The sequence below is a fragment of the Acinonyx jubatus genome, chromosome B4 (assembly GCF_027475565.1).
Source record: "Acinonyx jubatus isolate Ajub_Pintada_27869175 chromosome B4, VMU_Ajub_asm_v1.0, whole genome shotgun sequence".
NCBI lineage: Eukaryota > Metazoa > Chordata > Mammalia > Carnivora > Felidae > Acinonyx > Acinonyx jubatus.
The window spans coordinates 38951183-38969802 of record NC_069387.1 but is presented as its reverse complement, the minus strand read 5'-3'; the positions used below and the strand labels follow the sequence as shown (position 1 = coordinate 38969802).

The following is an 18620-nucleotide window of genomic DNA, read 5'->3' as shown; positions in this document are numbered from 1 at the left end:
TAATTCTGAGGACTGACAAGGCGACCCATAATCTCAAGTCACAAAGAAACAGGAGAAAAGCTAAGCTCCCGTAACTGTAACACCATGAAGATTAAGATTTTAGAAAAGAAAAACACTTTATAGAAACAAGAAATTTCCAGTATAGTATTATACTTAGCTTGTGAACTTTCAGTAAAGAATAAATGAAAAGCTATTAAAAGTAAAAATGTAAGAGAGATCACAAATACTCTGAATGAATGTATCAGAGATCTTAAGGATGTTTACCAAATATTTTTTAAGAGGGGAAAGTGGATTTTGAGAAACTTAACAGAAGACCATGGGGGAGGGGAAGGGGAAAAAAAAGAGAGAGGGAGGGAGGCAAACCATAAGAGACTCTTAAATACTGAGAACTGAGGACAATAAATTATATTAATTAAAAAAAAAAAGAGGGGCAAGTGTGTAAATGGAAGAGCTCAACTCCATACAGGATGATAAACACAGGAAAATTTAGGCAGAAGAATAGGAGAGGAAGCATCCAGAGTGTTTCTCAATAGGGTAACTGTAGACATTGGGGCAACAGAGCTCTTTGTGGAAAGGGATTGCCTTGGGCACTGTATGCTACTTAGCATCCCTGGTCCCTAGCTAATAAATCAGTATGATCACCAGTCATTGTGGCAACCATAAAGGCCCACACATTTCTAATCACAGCACTGAAGGGTCTCCCCTACCCTGTATCCCCTGCCTCGCCCCATAGGCAACCACTGGCCCAAAGAAAGAACCTTCAGATTAAAGAGTAACAACAGGGAAGGCACAGCAAGCAGTGTTCTAAGCTAAGTCTGTGCCAAGGAAGCAAGTCATAAAACACCGTATGTGTGATTTTCAGTCTACGGAAGCACTGTCCAACAGAAATATAACATAAGGCACATAGGCAATTCTGAATTTTCTACTCTCACATTTACTGTTATTAATTTTTTTTTTTTTTTTGAGAGAGAGAGAGAGTGAGAGAGAGAGTGAGAGAGAGAGAGAATATCTTAAGCAGGCTCCATTCCCAGCACAGGGGCCCGATGCGGGGCTCTATCTCATGACCTGGAAATCATGACCTGAGCCGAAATCAAGAGTTGAATGATTAACCAATTGAGCCACCCAGATACCTCTCCACTAGTCACATCTAAAATAGTAAAATGAGGAGCGCCTGGGTGGCTCAGTTGGTTAAGCATCCCAACTTTGGCTCAGGTCACGATCTCACGGTCTGTGAGTTTGAGGCCCACGTTGGGCTCTCTGCTGACAGCTCAGAGCCTGGAGAGTGCTTTGGATTCTGTGTGTGTGTCTCTTTCTCTCTATGCCTCTCCTCCACTCACACTCTGTCTCTGTCTCTGTCTCTCTCTCTCTCCCTTTCAAAAGTAAATCAACATTAAAATTTTTTTTTTTTTTTAATTTTAGGGGCACCTGGCTGGCTCAGTTGCCTAAGCATCCAACTCTTGGTTTCGGTTCAGGTCATGATCTCATGGTTCAGTTCGTGGGTTCGAGCCCCACATCAGGCTCTGCGCGGACAGCTCAGAGCCTGCTTGGGATTCTCTCACTCCCTCTCTCTGCCTCTCCCCCCAAGCACACACATGTTCTCTCTCTCTGTCTCTCTGTCTCTCTCTCTCAAAATAAATAAATAAATATTTTAAAAACTTTTTTCTTAAAGAGTAAAATGAAACAGGCGAAATTCATTTTAATAATATACTTTATTTAACCAAATATACCCCTTATATTATTTTAATATTTAGTAAGTGTAAAAAATTATTCATGACTTATATTATTTTCTTTGTACTATGTCATTGAAATTTGATTGTATTTTATACTTACATCACATCTGAATTAAGATTGGCCACATTTCAAGTGTTCAGTGGCCACATGTGGCTAATGGCTACCATACTGGATGGCAGGGGCCTAGAGCAGGGATCAGCAAATTATGACCCATGGGCAAATCTAGCCTATAGTCTAACTTTGTAAATAAACTTTTATTAGAACACAGTCACTCCCATTCATTTATATTTTATCTATGGCTACTTTCAGGCAAAAGGGGAGAGCTGAGTAATCATGACAAAGACCCTATGACTTACAAAGGCTAAAATATTTACCAACTGACTTTTTACAGAAAATGACATTTGCCAACTGCTAGATAAGAGTTTATAAGAATGAGGTAAATGGAGGATGCCCTTGGTTCACTCTGAGATGAAACTGCTGCTTTATTATACTGCCTCTCTCTCCTAAAAATGACCTCAGTACTTTACATCAGTCAACTCCAGTAATCAGCAATCAGTCACACAGACTCTTACCAGAAAGATAATCTGACCCAGGTCACCCATGGGACGAAGGTGCATGGTGTCATATGCTTCACACCGATAGGGTATGATCACCTGTGACCCCATACGTCCTAAAAAAGAACGGATTGAAACAAGGATCAATACTAACATAGTATGTATACTTTATACAACAGTGAGTTGGTAAATATTTAAATTACAGCATGACAAGTAAATGGAAATCATGTTTCACAAAAACATATTTTGCCCTGCTAGAGATGCCATAACTTTTCAGAGACCCCTATTCCTGTTTCAACATCCTACAGAGGAAGAGTGATAATGCTTCCTAACATACAGCAAATCAAAATTACATAAATCCAAGATACAAGTAATTTGTAACACTGTTAAATTGAAAAGAAACATGGATCATGGTTTTCATTAGGCAACCCTAATAAGTGGCACTGAGCATACTGAACTCAAGGAACTTTACTTACCAAGGCGGTTGACAACATATCGGCCCAAGAATCCCGTTGCTCCAAACACAGTGGCCACAACCCCACTGACTGAAGAACGCCCACCTTTCCCATGAGGTATGAGTGAATGATGAAGCTGGCGACGAGGAGGGCCATGAAACACAGCTACGGCTCTCGCAGTAATAGAAGAACCTTAAAGAAAACCCCAGAGTATAAAAAAGTGGCAAATGTTAATATAAAAGTGAGTATGAATAACCTCTTTTCCTAGAAACTTGTAACATTATTTTGCTATCAGTACTTCCAAATACTTAAGTTTAAAATGAACTTTTAAACTAAAAGTTATAATGTAAGTGCCTACAGCAATAATAAACACAAACAGCTGCAACAAAAAATCCATACGTCATAAGGAAATATATAAAAATTAGAAAGTACAGTTGATCCTTGAACAACATGGGTTTTAACTGCATGGGTCCACTTATATGAGGATTTTTTTTGATAAATATAGCACAGTACTATAAATGTATTTTCCCTTCCTTATGATTTTCTTTAATAGCATTTTCTTTTCTCTTGCTTACTTTATTGTAAAAACACAACATATAATACATACACATAAAACATACAAAATATGGTAATCAGTTCTTTACGTTACCAGTGAGGCTTCTGGTAAACAGTAGGCTATTGGTGATTAAGTTTGGGGGGAGTCAAAAGTTATACATGAATTTTTTACGGCATGGGGAGGGGAGGGGGTCAGTGCCCCTAACTACTGCATTGTTCAAAGGTCAACTATAAATTCCCTGCCCTATGGGATACAATATACAATATATTGTGATACAATATTTAAGTCACATTAAAAAAATTAAACAGTTAAAAATTAAGAGAGTAGAAACCTCCACAGTGAAAGGCACTGAGAGAATGCAAGGAAGGGAGCAATAAATCAGATAATTATGAGGAAGTATTCCTGGATAAAGTAGGTTTGGGGGGGCCTTTTTTTTTTCCAGTTTTACTGAGAATGAACTGACATACAGCCCTGTGTAAGTAAGTTCAAGGCATATGGCATGATGGTTTGATTTATATATATATATATAACGAAATGATTACACTAGGTTCAGCTGGCATCCACCAACTCATAGAGATCCAATAAAAATGAAAGAAGAAAAAAACAATTTTCTCCTTGCATTGAGAACTCTTAGCATGAACTCCCTTAAATTTTCTATGTATCTTACAGCAGCATTAGCTAAAGTCACCATGTTGTACATTACATCCCGAGTACTTTTTTATGTTATAATGGTAGGCTTGTACCCTCTGACCACCTTCCTCCAATCCTCACTCCCACAACCCTTCACCTCTGGCCACCACAAGTCTGAGCTCTTTTTCTACGAGTTTGGGGTTTTTTTTTTAATTCCACATATAAGTGAGATCACACAGTATATGTCTTTCTCTGTCTGACTTATTTCACTTTAGGATAATGCCTTTAGGGTCGATCCATGCTGGAGCAGATGGTAGGATTTCCTCATTTTTTATGGCTGAATAATATTCCAGTGTGTGTGTGTGTGTGTGTGTGTGTGTGTGTGTGTGTATGTGTGTATATATATATGTGTGTGTGTATATGTATATACATATGTATATACATATGTATATACATATGTATATACATATATATATACACATGTATATACATATACACACACACATATACACACTACAACCTATTTATCTGTTCATCCCCTAATGGATACTTAGGTTGTTCTCACGTCTCGGCTACTGTAAATAATGCTGCAATAAACATGAGAATGCAGATATCTTTTTGACTTAGTGTTTTCACTTCCCTTGAATATATATTAGCAGAAGTGGAATTGCTGGATTGTACAGTTGTTATTTTTAATTTTTTGAGGAATCTCCATGCTGCTTTCCATAGTGGCTGCACTGCTTTACAATCCCAACAGCAGTGCACAAGGGCTCACTTTTCTCCACATCCTCGCTAACACGTGTTATCTCTTGTCTTTTTGATGATGGTGATTATAACAGGTGTGAGGTCATAGCTTACTGTGGTTTTAATTTGCATTTCCCTGATGACTAGTAATGTTGAGTACCTTTTCATGTACCTGTTGGCCTTCCGTATATTTTCTTTGCCCATGTTTTAATTGGGTTATTTGTCGGTTTTTCCTACTGAGCAATAAACTATTTTGAGAAAGGTTTTAAAGAGGAGTAACAACAGATTTCCATGTGAAACATGTAACACATACAACAATGTAGAGATGGAAATGAATAAGCCTAGTGCAGGTAACAGAAGATTTACCTGGAACAGACTCTGAAACTGATGATGAATGAAAAATAAAGTTGATGATATATGCTGGAGGTAGAGGACTGTTCGTATAGAATATTTTTTTAAAAAAGCGTACAGTTCACACTTAACATAAAACTACTGAAAATCATCAAAAGTAATGACAAAAGGAGTGTTTGAGAAAAGATTTCTGAACTTTGGAAAGGTTAATAGTGATTTGTCAAACCTCTCCCTATTTCTTTTTCATACACTCAAGTTCTTGATCCTCAAAATTCCTGCATCAGTGCTTTACATCTTCTCCACCCAGTCTATATGTGCAAGGAGACTATGTGGCCTTAGCCCGAACGTCTGCCAGGCTGGGAAACACCACTTCCCATGGCAGACCGTACTCATTCCATCCAATAGTGAGCAAGTTCCACCACATGGGAGATCAGTGGCTGCTTCCCAGTAGCATTGATCCCTATGTTCCTCTGGAATGACAAAGGACAAATCTAATCCCTCTTCTACACATAAGTGTAGCAACGATATCTCTACTAAGTCTTCTCCAGGTTACACATCCTAGGTTCTGTTAACTATTCCTCATTTGGCAGAAGTGTAAAACTCCTTTGGATACATGTCAATTTTCAAGTGCCTTGAAACTCATTAGGGCAGTTTTAGAGCAAGTTACCTAATGTTCAGGGAGTAAGTAAAAAAACAACTGAAAGGTCTAAAGTGCTGATAAACGTCTGCTCCAATCAACAAACTGCTTACCAAGAGCACTAGTGCTTTGTAAACTTGGGGAAAGCTAAAAGAAACAAATAGAAATTGCTTTAGAAAATCTGTGTTTGGAGGAAAAAAAAGTCAATTCAAGCCCCAAGTTGGGCTCTGTATTGGGAAGGAAGGAAGGAAGGAAGGAAGGAAGGAAGGAAGGAAGGAAGGAAGGAAGGAAGGAAGGAAAAAAAGGAAGGAAGGAAGGAAGGGAGGGAGGGAGGGAGGGAGGGAAGGGAAGGGAAGGGAAGGGAAGGGAAGGGAAGGAAAGGGAGGAAGGAAAGTAAATAAGTAAGTCTGTGTCTATTTTCTGCACCAGACCCTCAGTGGCACTCTGCCCAGAAACCATGGTTTTTCCCTATGCAAAAGCATGAAATTACACAAAAAGCCTAGCTTACTGAATAGCATCTGAAACCACACTAAAAAGGTTAAAACAAACCTAGCTTACTGAAAAGCGTCTGAAACCATGCATCTGAAAGGTTAAAACAAACACTGCAGATCAGACACACAACAATAACTGTCATAGTAACAGCAAAACTTACAAAGCTGTTACCCGATGCCAGGCATTGTTCTATGTGCTTAGTAGGTATTGTCTTATTTAATACAATTTTTACTGTCAGATTACAGACGAGGAAACTCAGGCTCGGAGAGGTTAAGTGATTTGCCTGAAAAGCCAGCAAAGGAGAATGAAAAGCAGTCCAGTAAGGGAAGGGGGAAAAAAAAAAGGAAATGGTAGGAGCCAAACGAAGAGAGTGATTGATAGAGGTAAGAGTTAACTGTCAAATGTTGAAAAGTAAAGTAGGATGGGGACAGAGGACCACAGATCTAGAAGATGTTGGTTCTGAATGGCCTTAATAAGAGCAATTTTATTGCAGTGGGGATGACAGTCTACTGGAGAGGGCAAGAGAGAATGAAAGGCAAGGGAGTGGGAAAAAGAGTATCGATGATTCTTCTGAGGAGATATGGGGAAAAAAGGACTAGAACATGAGGACAAGGAAGGATTTTTTTTTTTAAATATGAGCTATTATAACATATTTACACACTGATGGAAATGAGCTGGTAGAGGGGAAACATTAATGATTCAGGGGAGGAAATGCACAGGTAATTGAGGATGGGATGGATTGCAAAGCAAAGGAACTAGCCTCAGATCAAAACGAAAGGAGCTCATCCACTTTAACAGGAAGGAAAGTTGCAAATTATTGCAGCTCAGCTATTAGATTTTTGTGGTGGAGAAAAAGATTGTTCTCATCTAATTCCTTTTTATTTTTTTTTTTATTTGAGAGATAGAGAATAGGGGAAAGGTGCAGAGGGAAAGAGAGAGAATCCCAAGCAGGCTCCATGCTGAGTGTGAGCCCCAACATGAGGCTTGATCCCTCGACCCTGGGGTCATGACCTGAGCCAAGATGGAGAGTCAGATGCTCAACCGAATGAGCCACCCCATGCCCCTGACACTGCTGATTTCTAGGTTAAGTTGAGAATGAGAGAGAAGCACATGCTAGAAGTTTTAGGAGATTGGCAATGGTAAATAATCATTACAGAGAAAGGGAAAGCAAATTTCTTTGAAAAAATGTAGTACTGAAAATCTACTTGATGTTTGTATTCATGAATTTAAAATAAGTCAGTTTGGAGTTTTCCCTAGTTCAGTTCTCTACTGCTCAGGGGTAAGCAAGAAATATGTGGTAAGCTTGTTTTTTTTGGTTTTTTTTTTTGTTTTTTTTAATGCCACAGGCAGATGCACTGGGAAGTTGAGAATTTATAAAAGGGAATGATTAAAATGATGAGTAAGGAAGGAAATGAGGACACTGGACAAAGGACAGTTAATAAATTGTGAAAAATGACTGCAGCCAAGGAATTAATAATGCCTCAAATGGTTGTTATGAGGATTAGAGTAATGTATATAAAGTATTTAGAACATTATCTAGCACATGTTAAGCTCTCTATGAGTAACAGATGCTTTCATTTGTTATTACTTCAAAATTCCTGAGGTGATATTACAGTAACCTCATCTAATTATTTGGGTTTTTTTTCTCCAAAAATTATGGACCAAGCACTATTCTAAACTGTAACTAGCACAGTAAAAAAGACAAAGTGCCTGGCCTCAGGGAGCTTACATTTTAGAGGGTTGACATGAAAATTAATATATGAGTAAGTACCTGTCACAGTGCTTTGCACTAATAGGTGCTCAATAAGTAAATATAAGTTGTTTGGCTCCAGCCTATTTTCTTCCACATATTATGAACACCATTAGGAGAGTAATATCCTTTATTCATTATATTCCTTTGCTCAAAAACCTATATTGGTTTCTTACTGTAATATTTAAATTACTGTAATATTAAACCAATCTTTCCAAACACATTTGCTTGCACACTGCATTGGTTTATTTATTTATAAATTACATATACATTCTATGTAGTACCAATATGTTGTGTACATTATAAAACATACTAAAGCACTTAGAATAGTAGCTGGTATATAGTTTGAACTACAGAAATGTTAGCTATTGTTGTTATTATTACTAAATATGTTTCTTAAGTTCTGATACCATATATTTTTTTTTATGTTTATTTATTTTGAGAGAGAGAGCATGCCTGGGAGCCACGGAGGGGCAGAGAGAGATGGAGAGAGAATCCCAAGCAAGCTCTGCACCATCAGCATAGAGCCTGACACAGGGTTCAATCCCACAAAACATGTGATCATAACCTGGGCCAAAATCAGAAGTCAGATGTTTAGTCAACTGGAGCCACCCAGGCATCCTGTGAAACCACTTTTTTGTATGCCACTGATTCCTCTTACAAAACCCACTTTGGAGACCACTGGTCTAAACTGCTGGACTTCCAAAGGCCTCCATTATTTAAACCCATCTAATGCATTCAACTTTCTTTTCTACTACTCCAGATCTATAGGTAGTCATTTCACTCCCTTCTAAGTACTTTGTGATTCCATTCTTGTGAATTCTTCTGATTCCACCTTGTCCTTGCCTATGCCCGTGCCGGGAAAATACCCAGCTTCTCTGACTTTCCAGATTGTAACAACCCTAAAAAATCAGTGGAAGCTTTGCAATTCTCTACTGGTCTTCCAATCTAATTACTTCAAATGATACAATATTTCCCTTTTCTGATTTCCTATGGTACTTAATAGTCTCTCCACATTTCACCATATATAACGTATTACACAGTTCTGTTCTATAGTGTTTTGATTATGTTACACACTAGACTTGCCTCTCCAGAGTTTATGCAAAAGCTTATTTTACCACAGACAATAAAGCATACTGGTTAAGAGCACAAGCAATGGCTTCAATTTAAAAGGGGTACGTTACAGTGAAAATGTTTATGGAAATATTTAGGATTGTGGATAGCAGATAGCAGATACTCAACCAATAGCAGTTATTATCATTCATGATCTACATTATGTCACACCAATGTAATACTTTGACAAGAACCAACAAATGTCTTGCAAAGAAGTCATGACTACAAAACCATCACTATAAATGATGTGAACCTTCCCTCCCAGTAGTATGCAGAAGCCCTACCCAAGATGTAAAACTAAAAAAGTCCTCCAAATACTTCTGACTTGCTTCTCAGCCTAAACATCAGAACTACTTGTGTAGCTTTTTAAAATTTAAGGTGCAAGGAGCCGATCTCAAAAATTCTGATTTAATACCTCTGCAATGAGTCCCCATTTCTATTTTTTCTAAAAGCATTAAAAATTATTCTAACATGCAGCTAATTTTGAGAACAAACAATATTTGGCAATGACTAGAATACACTACGAAAAAATACAACTTTTGGAGGCTGATTGGGTCAAATTTGTGAAAGGATGGAGGCAGAAGAATGATAATGAACCGTAACTGTATTTCCAATTCCTTGCTTTTCTTGCCTCCTTGTGTGTGTTTAAGAGCAAATATATACTGTATTCTTAAACTGAGGACCGTGACAGCAGATCCAATCAGAATAGAAGGAAAAATAAACAACGCTTAGACAAACACTAGATATCCTTTACTCTTCTTCCCTTTTCTTTCCATTAAACTCCTGACTGTTGGTTCTCTCTCCAGCATCCCTCGCTCCCCCAGACCTCAGTGCCTCGACCTAACACACTCTACAACTGCAGAAATGCCTCGGACTTAGAAAATGCTTTTATAAATGTTACTTTAACCGTTTCAGAAACTCCCTGACGTTGTGGTATTACCGCCACTGTAACAGGAAGAATCTCAATTTGAGAGAGATTAAGGGTTTGCACAAGATCATACAGTCAATCCATTAAGAACATTCTCTCACTATCTTTTTCCCCCCATCTTTTTCTGATTCTTCCCCCCACGGGGGCCCAAAAGGCCCGCTGCCGACCACACACACTTGTCTCATAATCTCAAACCGTTCCAACTCTACCAGAACTCATTCTTTCGATCCTTTACAACCCCCCCCCCCCCCGCCACGTTCTCCTTTTCCCTTCCCGTTGCTCATGTTCGCTCAGCACAGACCCCTTTCCAAGTGTACAATTTAATATGTGAGCCGGGGAGGGGAAAAGGAAAGCAGAAACTACAGGCAGTTCCGGACCTAGAAAAACCGAGGTGCCTTGGGAGTAGGCATGAACGCTGCAGCACGGCACCACTCCCAACACTTCAGATCCCCTTCTCGGAATCCCGATAGGGAGCCCCAGCTCCCGGTGACACTTACGTGACATTGGCAGGGCTCGGACAACCCTAGGGTGGAAGGCGGCCGCCATCTTCTCCCACAATCCCCCGCAACCGGCGCTCTGGCTACGGCTACTGAGCTGGGCCAAAAGTAATCTTCCACGCCTTGCTGCGCAGGCGCCAACGGGAAAAGAAAGGGCGGGTCAGAGATTAGGATAGGGTGTAAACTGGAGGGAACTGGGGAGGAGAGCAAGGTACGAGGGAGGGTACGTGGAAAAGAGGGCAAAAAGGGGAAATAGAAAGTGAAGAATTTTGGGGTCAGAATCTCAGATCTGGAGCCGACCGTAAAGATAATCTCATTACCAAGGAATATGAAGTTCAGAGTCTGCCAGTGACTGGCTCGAGGGCATACAAAATGGCACAACCCGAGCTGCCTGAGCCAAGCTTTCCTGACTCAGTTCAGTTCATTATTTCCTGAAAATGTCAGATAGAGAAGTTCTGGTGAGACTAGGGGAAAGTAGAGGCGCGGCCCCTGCGCTCGGGAAGTTCTCGAAGGAGAGAACCAGGGTCTAGAGGAGAAGTCAGAAAAGAAAGGAGTGAAGCAGAGACGAAGAGAAAGGGAGGAATTAAAATAGAAATGAGGATGTGCACGTCGAACTCGTGCACATTCTCTCCCCGGAGACTTAGCTCTTGTTGTACCCTTTGCCTGGCAGGCTCACTTAGATGTCTACTCCAGCTCAAGTTTCTGCTTGAAGAAAACTTCTCAGACACCCAAGGTGGTCATCACTCCATCAGTGTCTTCGTTGCTATTTTATATATGAAATCACTTACCACCAACTGACATGTGAATCCAGGTATCCTTATCCTGGTGTATGATTCATGAGTGGACTTAAGGAAGTCTGTGAACCTCCTGAAATATTAAGTAAAATCTAGTGGGTACGTATGCCACTGCACATTTTTCTAGAAGGAAACTCAAGATGACTCTAGAACAGTGGTTCTTACTTTTTTTTTAACTGTGGACCAATTTGAGAATCTGCACTGTTTTAGAAAGAGGTATCTAGACTCCAAGGAGATTCCAGAAAGATTAAGTACTTGGCTTTTTTAACTAGTCTATTTTGGTCGTTCAAGATATCGGAGTAGGAGACAGCAAACTGCTGTGAGACATCTGCCTTGGGCTTATCAGAACAAACTAGTTGGGGGATCTTTCTAGATTGGTAATTCTTTCAGTGTTTTGGGGTTTTGTTTGTTTTTTGGTGTGTGTGTGTGTGTGTGTGTGTGTGTGTGTGTGTGTGTGTTTAGGAAGAAAGCAGTGCGAGTTGCTTGGATGGACAAAAGTCCCATAATGAGCAGAGGTTATTAGGCTTGTAAAATTGGTTGTAAAAGTCAATCTACCAAATTGAATTGCAAGAGGAAAGAAACTTTTGAAGAAAATCAGAGAAGTTTAAAAATGCTACACAGTCTTAAATCTCTTGGCCTCGTCCAGTTTTCACCCAGCGCTTAAAATTTTCTGATATTTGATTCTGGGGTCAATATGATTATAAAAAACTGGTTCTGAAAAGTTGACAGACCCCATTATCATCACTATCCTCCTAACACCTGTGTAACATGCCAAGTATGGTATTTTACATTTCCAAGTCAAACACTGATTGATGTTCTCAATACTAGTTTCAAGGTGGCATATTTTTCAAAAAGCACTGACTTAAAACTCAGAATGTTAGATCCCAGTCCTAGCTTTACCAGTTAATAGTTGTGACCTGGGCAAGTTTCTACACCTATCAAACAGGGAAAGTAATACCTGCCCTATTACCTCAAAAGGTTATTGTGAGGATCAGATGACATAATGGGTGTGAAGGTACTTTCTCAACTGCAGAATACTGTATGCATGTAAATGAAGTTCTATTTAAATATCACTGAAGTATCAAAATCCTAGACTGTTAGAACTTGAAGGGATGTAAGACATGAGTAAGCCCAATTTCTTTATTTTAAAGATGAAAAAACTGAGGCAGTATAAAAAAATCATCAATAGATAAATAACCTTGTTGAAGAAAGCCTGTAACAAACAAGTCAGTCACTTTTGAATTTGTTAACAATTGTAAACTTTATCTTGTGACCTTGATCAAGATTCTTCTTGTTTCATAGAAACTACATATCAGTCCTATATGGAGTCATTAATTAAGAGTACCTAGGATAACATTTCTAAAGGGGATGTACTAAAAATAAAGTCCTCCTCAAGGAAAGAAATTGCCAATCAAATGCCTCTTGGTCTGATTTATCCCAGCTCATTCTCAGGTCAAGGCATTGTAGAGAAAGGATTAGTGCTATTGTATCTGACCATCAAAAACAAAATTATAACCCAGAAATGGTCAGTTTGGGCAAAATATCTGCAAATTTATTATTATTATTACAAAAGGTAAGATGCTTATAACAGAGTCAAGGCTGAGTCCATAAAATGAAATGATTCCATGGGCTTTGTATAAAAAAATTAGCAGATGCTCAGTTTTTATTTCTTCTCTGTACCCATCTGAATTTGTTTGTACATAACACTGTTGTTTTAAGTGCAACCCATTGGTAAAATTCCCCGTCCCGTATTCCCTTCCTAAATTAGATACTTAAAGGAGAAAAATAATTGGAAGCAAGTCAGCCCAGTCCTTCCAAACTAAGCATCAGAGCCTTGAAGTGTATCTTCACCTATCCCCCTTGTCCTTTGACAACTCAGTTTCTGGTAGCTTCACTACTGTTGCTATAGAGACAATGATATCACCAGTTGTGATTCTGATGTCACTCTTCAGTCCCAACAAGGGAGAGGTACATGGAAGGCTGGGGGAGGAAACAAGATCTTGAGCTGAGCAAGAACATCCCAGCATCTTCACTGGGCATCACTGGAGTCTTCTGTGGTTCACTATTCCAGTGCTACAGAGGTAAGAAATTCCACTGGACTGATAAAACAGCCCATTTTCTGAGCCTCTGTGTTAAAAAGGAGAATTCAGTGACAAGCTATGGTTAACTTTTAGTATTCATCCCAGCCTCCTTCTTTGCACAGTTTTAATTTTTGCATCAGTTTTCTGGGAATAAATAAGCCTCTCACTCAGTAGCATTACAGCTAAAGCTACCATCTTTACTGCTGAAATTTTTATTTTGTTGCAGATTTGACCAGATCTCCTTGGCCATCTTTTTGGGATCATGAGGGGCTCTTACTCCCTGCTTCCCAATTTGACAATGAGACTGGAAGCTTGACTACCTGCTGCCTTATTTTCATTGTGTAGCTGTTCCAAAAGTTTTTTGTTTTTTGTTTTTTAACCCCAGTGCTCTAATAGCAAAATCAGACTGGTGTAGCTCTGAGTCCCGAATCTCCTCTACTTTCATTCTCTCTACTATTATTTCTGAAGCCTTGGCTAGACAATATGTAGCCATGTGGAGGAAGTGTCTGTACTTTATGGTGCAATAGAGGAAGAAACTAAGGGAAAATGAAAGTGAAGGAGATTCACAGAGAAGCTTAACACTGAATGGTATCACCAAGGGAAAAAGACACACACACACACACACACACACACACACACACACACACTTCTTATCCTTAAACAAAATCAATTGTAACTGATGTCAACAATAACCAAATTTATTGAGTGTGTACAATGCACCAGGCACTTAGAGGAAGGCAGCAAGACAGAAAAAGAGAATATATATAATTGAATATATTCCTTTTTAAAACTAGTTACGAAACTTGGTTGAATGAACTTTAAAACCTAATATGATATGTATCAGCCCTGCTTCATATATGTTGTCTGTAGTTTGGGCTTTTCTGTGACTTTAAGAACCTTGAGTAAACAGGAGCCTCTTGCTTATGATGGATACAGAAGAAAACAGTCTTGAGATAGAGTTATGGTCTGGAGTACAGCAACCATAACCAAACCCCTGTGTTATGCCCTCTCTGGCTGGTATTCATGATTTGCACTCCTTCTCAATTAGTATTGAGGTAGCAATCACATTGGCACTTTTAAGAAAAATCCCTTCTATTGGCTGCAGGATCCCTCTATTGGCCATAGAAAAATTTCACAGCTTGCAGGATGCTAACCTGTATAATTTAAAGTAGTATGTCCATTGTTTTTAACACTCCCTTTCTAAGCCTCAGTTTCCTAATCTGTAAAATGAGGTTGTTAGAATGGTTTCTAGGGTCCATTTGTCTATACATTGTATACAGTTATCTTTCTTTCCTCATCAAATTTAATAGATAATACAAAGCATTCGTTTTGTCTTTTACATCCTACCCTAACTCCAGGGTATTGTTCACCAACTTTAAGCATAAGAAATTTATGACACCATTCATTGGCTCCATTAAATTCTAGAGTTTCCTTCCCTCTTTTCCATCTTATTATGAAAAATATATACAGATTTAGAAGTCTGAATATTACCATCAAAAGATATTTAAGTACCATATATATTATTATATACATAGTACTATATATATAGTAATACTATACATATATATACACTATACATATATATAGTACTGTGTATATAGTAATATAATGTACTTATTGTATATGTATACTATGCATATGTGTATACTATGTATATATGTATGCATATACATGTATATATATATACTATGTATATAGTAATATATTTAGTACTATATATATAGTCTAAAGGTCCATGGATGCAGATAAACACGCAAGAAGACATAGAAAATACAATAAAAAATGCTAGTACATCTAGGTGGAAGTGTTTGCTGGATACATGTGACTAAAATATGTTCTTTCTGTTTGTGAAAGAAGTTCAAGAGCACTTTTGAAGTGCTGATTTATTTGTATTATTGGGATAGGATAGTCTGTTAATAAACCACTATATATATATATATATATATACACACATATATATGTATATATATTTACACATATATATGTGTAAATATATATATGAAGAGAGAGAGGGAGAGAGAGTTATTCTCAGATTCTCCTATTAAAGAAAGAACAGTTGACACTATCTGGAATTAGAAATGGGCACTATTCATATATTCATTCTTTCAGCAGACAATTATTAAGCACCAACTTTAATACACTAGTTATGAGGGATACCAAGATGAGTAAGAAAATGCATCTGCCCTTAGAAAGCCATCTAATAAAGGAGATGAACTATATGTGAGCAATTAAAAAACTAGATGGGATGTAAAGGTTGAAGCAAAATATGACGTAAACCTTGATGGAGGACCAATCACATTGAATTAAGTATTTAGGAAATATTTCATAGATGGGGTAAGCTTTGTCCTGAACTATCAAGCAAGGGTGGTATTTAGAGAGACATCACTAGGAGGTTGGGTGGATATTCCAGTATGAGAGTACAATGCCCTAATGTCTTAAAGTACAGTGCCCTAATGTCCTAATTTAAATGTCTTATAAGAGGTAGTGTAAGGAAGATCATTGATCTGGAAGTTATATCTAACTAACTATAAATCCCCTTTACAACATGAAGATGTACATTTCTCTTAAGTCCTCAAAAGAATATTTACAGAGTGTTTTGAGATCCATGAATTAATTCAGGGCACTTATTCTTCATTCTAGCTATTTATTTTTTGACTTACTAATCAAGCAAGTTTGAGATTAACCTAAAAACTTTTAGTTTCGTCATTGTTATTTAAGGCTATAAATCACTGATTTGGAAGTGGAGAATAATAATAGTCATTTCAGGAACTGTTGGCCAAAAGATAGAACCTTTTTTTGTCATCTGGGAATCATCAGACTGCACCCAGAATAAGATCTGGACTTGAAATTTGAATGTCATTTTGTGCTCATGACTTGTGTGCTACATGTGAAAAATAATGTGTAAGTCAAAATCATTATTTGGTAATAAGGGCAATTGGGTTCATATGTAAAATTAGTCATTTTTATCTGTGTCTTTCCATTGCAGATCCCTTATATTTCATGGCAGGAGGGGTGGGTAAATTTAGGGATAGTGAAGACAACAAATTAGTCAAGAGCTTTCCTCGTATCTCAGAACCTGTCATCAGTAAGAGTAAGTGATCACATAATTTCCTTGCTTTTGCACTTAATTTTCACTCTTACTTTTTAATTGTGACATATAGCTTAAATAAGTTAGGAGATCCTGTTGAGTTTGTCATTTTCTATTAGAAGCAATTCATTAGGATGTAATATCAACTGGAGATTGAGAGGTAAGCTATTGACTCTCACTTGTTCTGTCAACAGTCCAGAGCAACCTGTTTCTAAGTCTTCTCATTATTTGTCCAAGTAATAGTAATATCCATTCCTTTATTCGTGGTAATGACTCAAGCATAAGGATATTAGCATATAATAGCTGCTGAGAGACCATACTAGGCTTAACTTCATAGACTTTAAAAACTCCCTTGTTAGGGTTAAAAGAAAACTATTAAAATGAGATACCAAAGAACTTTAGGAAATTGTAGAAATTTTTAACGAAAAGAATAAATATTTATCTTTCTGGAGCTGGCCAGTCTTTCTCAGAGAGAATCTCTCCAGATAAACCCAGGCCCAGGGATTCTCATTCTTATGCAGATGTATATTAGAATCATCCAGCGAGCTTTTACAAAATTCAATGTCTAAGTTTCCCCACCCCAAAACCATTGAAATAAGATTTTTGGGGGTTGCCTGGGTGGCTTAGTCAGTTGAGCATCCGACTTTGGCTCAGGTCATTATCTCACAGTTTGTGGGTTCAAGCCCCTCATCAGGTTCTCTGATGTCAGTGCAGGGCCCGCTTTGGATCCTATGTCCCTCCTCTCTCTCTGCCCCTCCCCTGCTTGTGTTCTCTCTCTCAAAAATAAATAAACATTTTAAAAATGTTTCTTAAAAAAGGAAATAAGATTCTTTGGAAGGTAGTATGTGTGTCAGTATCTTTAAACAGCTCTCTGAGTGATTCTAAGGTCTAATCAGGGTGGAGAACCCATTGCTTACCCAAGGAATCTATTGTATTACAGTGTCAGGAAGAGTAAGAGAAACTGTGTCCCTAACTCAGGAATCTGAATTAGTGATTGGGGTATGAAAATACGTACAAATCCTTGTGGGAGCAAAAGACAAGTAGCTCTTAAAAGGTCTTCTGTTTTATTATTTATTTATTTATTTATTTATTTGAGAGAGAGAGAGAAAGAGAGAATGAGCTGGAGAGGGGCGGTGGGGGGCGGGGGGGAACAGAGGATCTGAAGCAGGCTCCAGGCTCTGAGCTATCAGCAGAGAGCCCGATGCAGAGCTCGAACTCCTGAACCACGAGATCATAACCTGAGCAGAAGTTGGACGCTTAACCAACTGAGCCACCCAGGAACCCCTATTTTCTTTTTAATAATTACCCATAATATTCTATATGACAAGAATAATAAATCTGTTTATAAGTAAGCTTAAGTCATGTGTGTAATCTGTATTTTATTTGTGTTGGTTTAATTTTGAGGGAGGATGTCAACCCCCACCACTGCCCAAAGTCCTTTAAAACAAATATTTCCAAGTAACCAGCTATTCAACCCCTAATAATGCTTATTTCAAGCAAATTTTTATAAAATGCAATTTCACTGTAAAAAAAATTAGGATGAGCTTTTGGACTTTACTGTAACAGTTTAAAACAACTTATAACAATTTAAAATACTTGCTTTGCTTTGTGCAAATCAAATATGAATCTGTATATCTGCTTAATAAAAATTTTTAGGCACATTAGAGAGGAAATATTGGCTTATTCTACCTTATTGAGAAGTATAGATGTAAGCAAACTTTGTAATGAAAGCAGGGAACTTCAGTATGGAAGCCTGGTAATGGAAATCTGGCATGGAAAAAGAGGTCAAAGAGAAGCTTCTCATACTTGTAGATTAGCAGTGGACAAATATTATGATAATTGGCCATATTTTTGAAGACTGTCAAATAAGATGCAATGGTATGGAAAGTGGACAAGACTACAGCAAGGAATATAAGAATAGGGGCTATTACATTAAATTTTGAGGTGAGCCAAAAGCAAGTATAAGCAATTCTTTCATGACAAATGGCAACAAATGAAAGAAGACAGTGGTAGCAGCTAGATGGAGGCTTGTGGTGGGAGAAAACAACTAAAATGATTATCAGCTTTCTGGTTTGGAAGACTAGCTAGATCGCAGTGCCATTATTGAGATTAGGGAGTAGAGCAAAGTATTGGGAGAGCTATAGTACAGTCAGTATCAGCAAGGGCATCCACGCAAAGGCCCATTGGATGGTGCATGTGGTATCTCTTTTCTCTCGGCC

The 18620-nt window shown here is 38.1% G+C and overlaps 2 protein-coding genes across 6 annotated transcripts in view; one reads left to right on the top strand and one right to left on the bottom strand.

Annotated features, from left to right (window-relative positions):
- The window catches only part of NDUFA9 (NADH:ubiquinone oxidoreductase subunit A9), a 37049-nt gene extending 26464 nt beyond the window's left edge, over positions 1-10585 (bottom strand). Inside the window, exons 1-3 of the mRNA XM_015061416.3 lie at positions 10439-10585; positions 2762-2932; positions 2304-2401 (exon numbers count right to left, since the gene is read on the bottom strand). Of these exons, the coding sequence (XP_014916902.1) occupies positions 2304-2401; positions 2762-2932; positions 10439-10487 (318 nt within the window). The 5' untranslated portion in view covers positions 10488-10585. The remainder of the gene's footprint in view (positions 1-2303; positions 2402-2761; positions 2933-10438) is intronic.
- Positions 10551-18620, top strand: part of AKAP3 (A-kinase anchoring protein 3) — a 51939-nt gene continuing 43869 nt past the window's right edge. Inside the window, exons 1-4 of one of the 5 annotated variants that reach the window (XM_027074080.2) lie at positions 10551-10649; positions 11109-11249; positions 13185-13313; positions 16300-16404. The gene's annotated coding sequence lies outside the window, so the exon portion shown is untranslated. Of the gene's footprint in view, positions 10650-11108; positions 11332-13184; positions 13314-16299; positions 16405-18620 lie in introns of all 5 variants that reach the window. The other 4 variants (XM_015061412.3, XM_015061415.3, XM_027074081.2 and 1 more) reach the window with 4 other exon arrangements.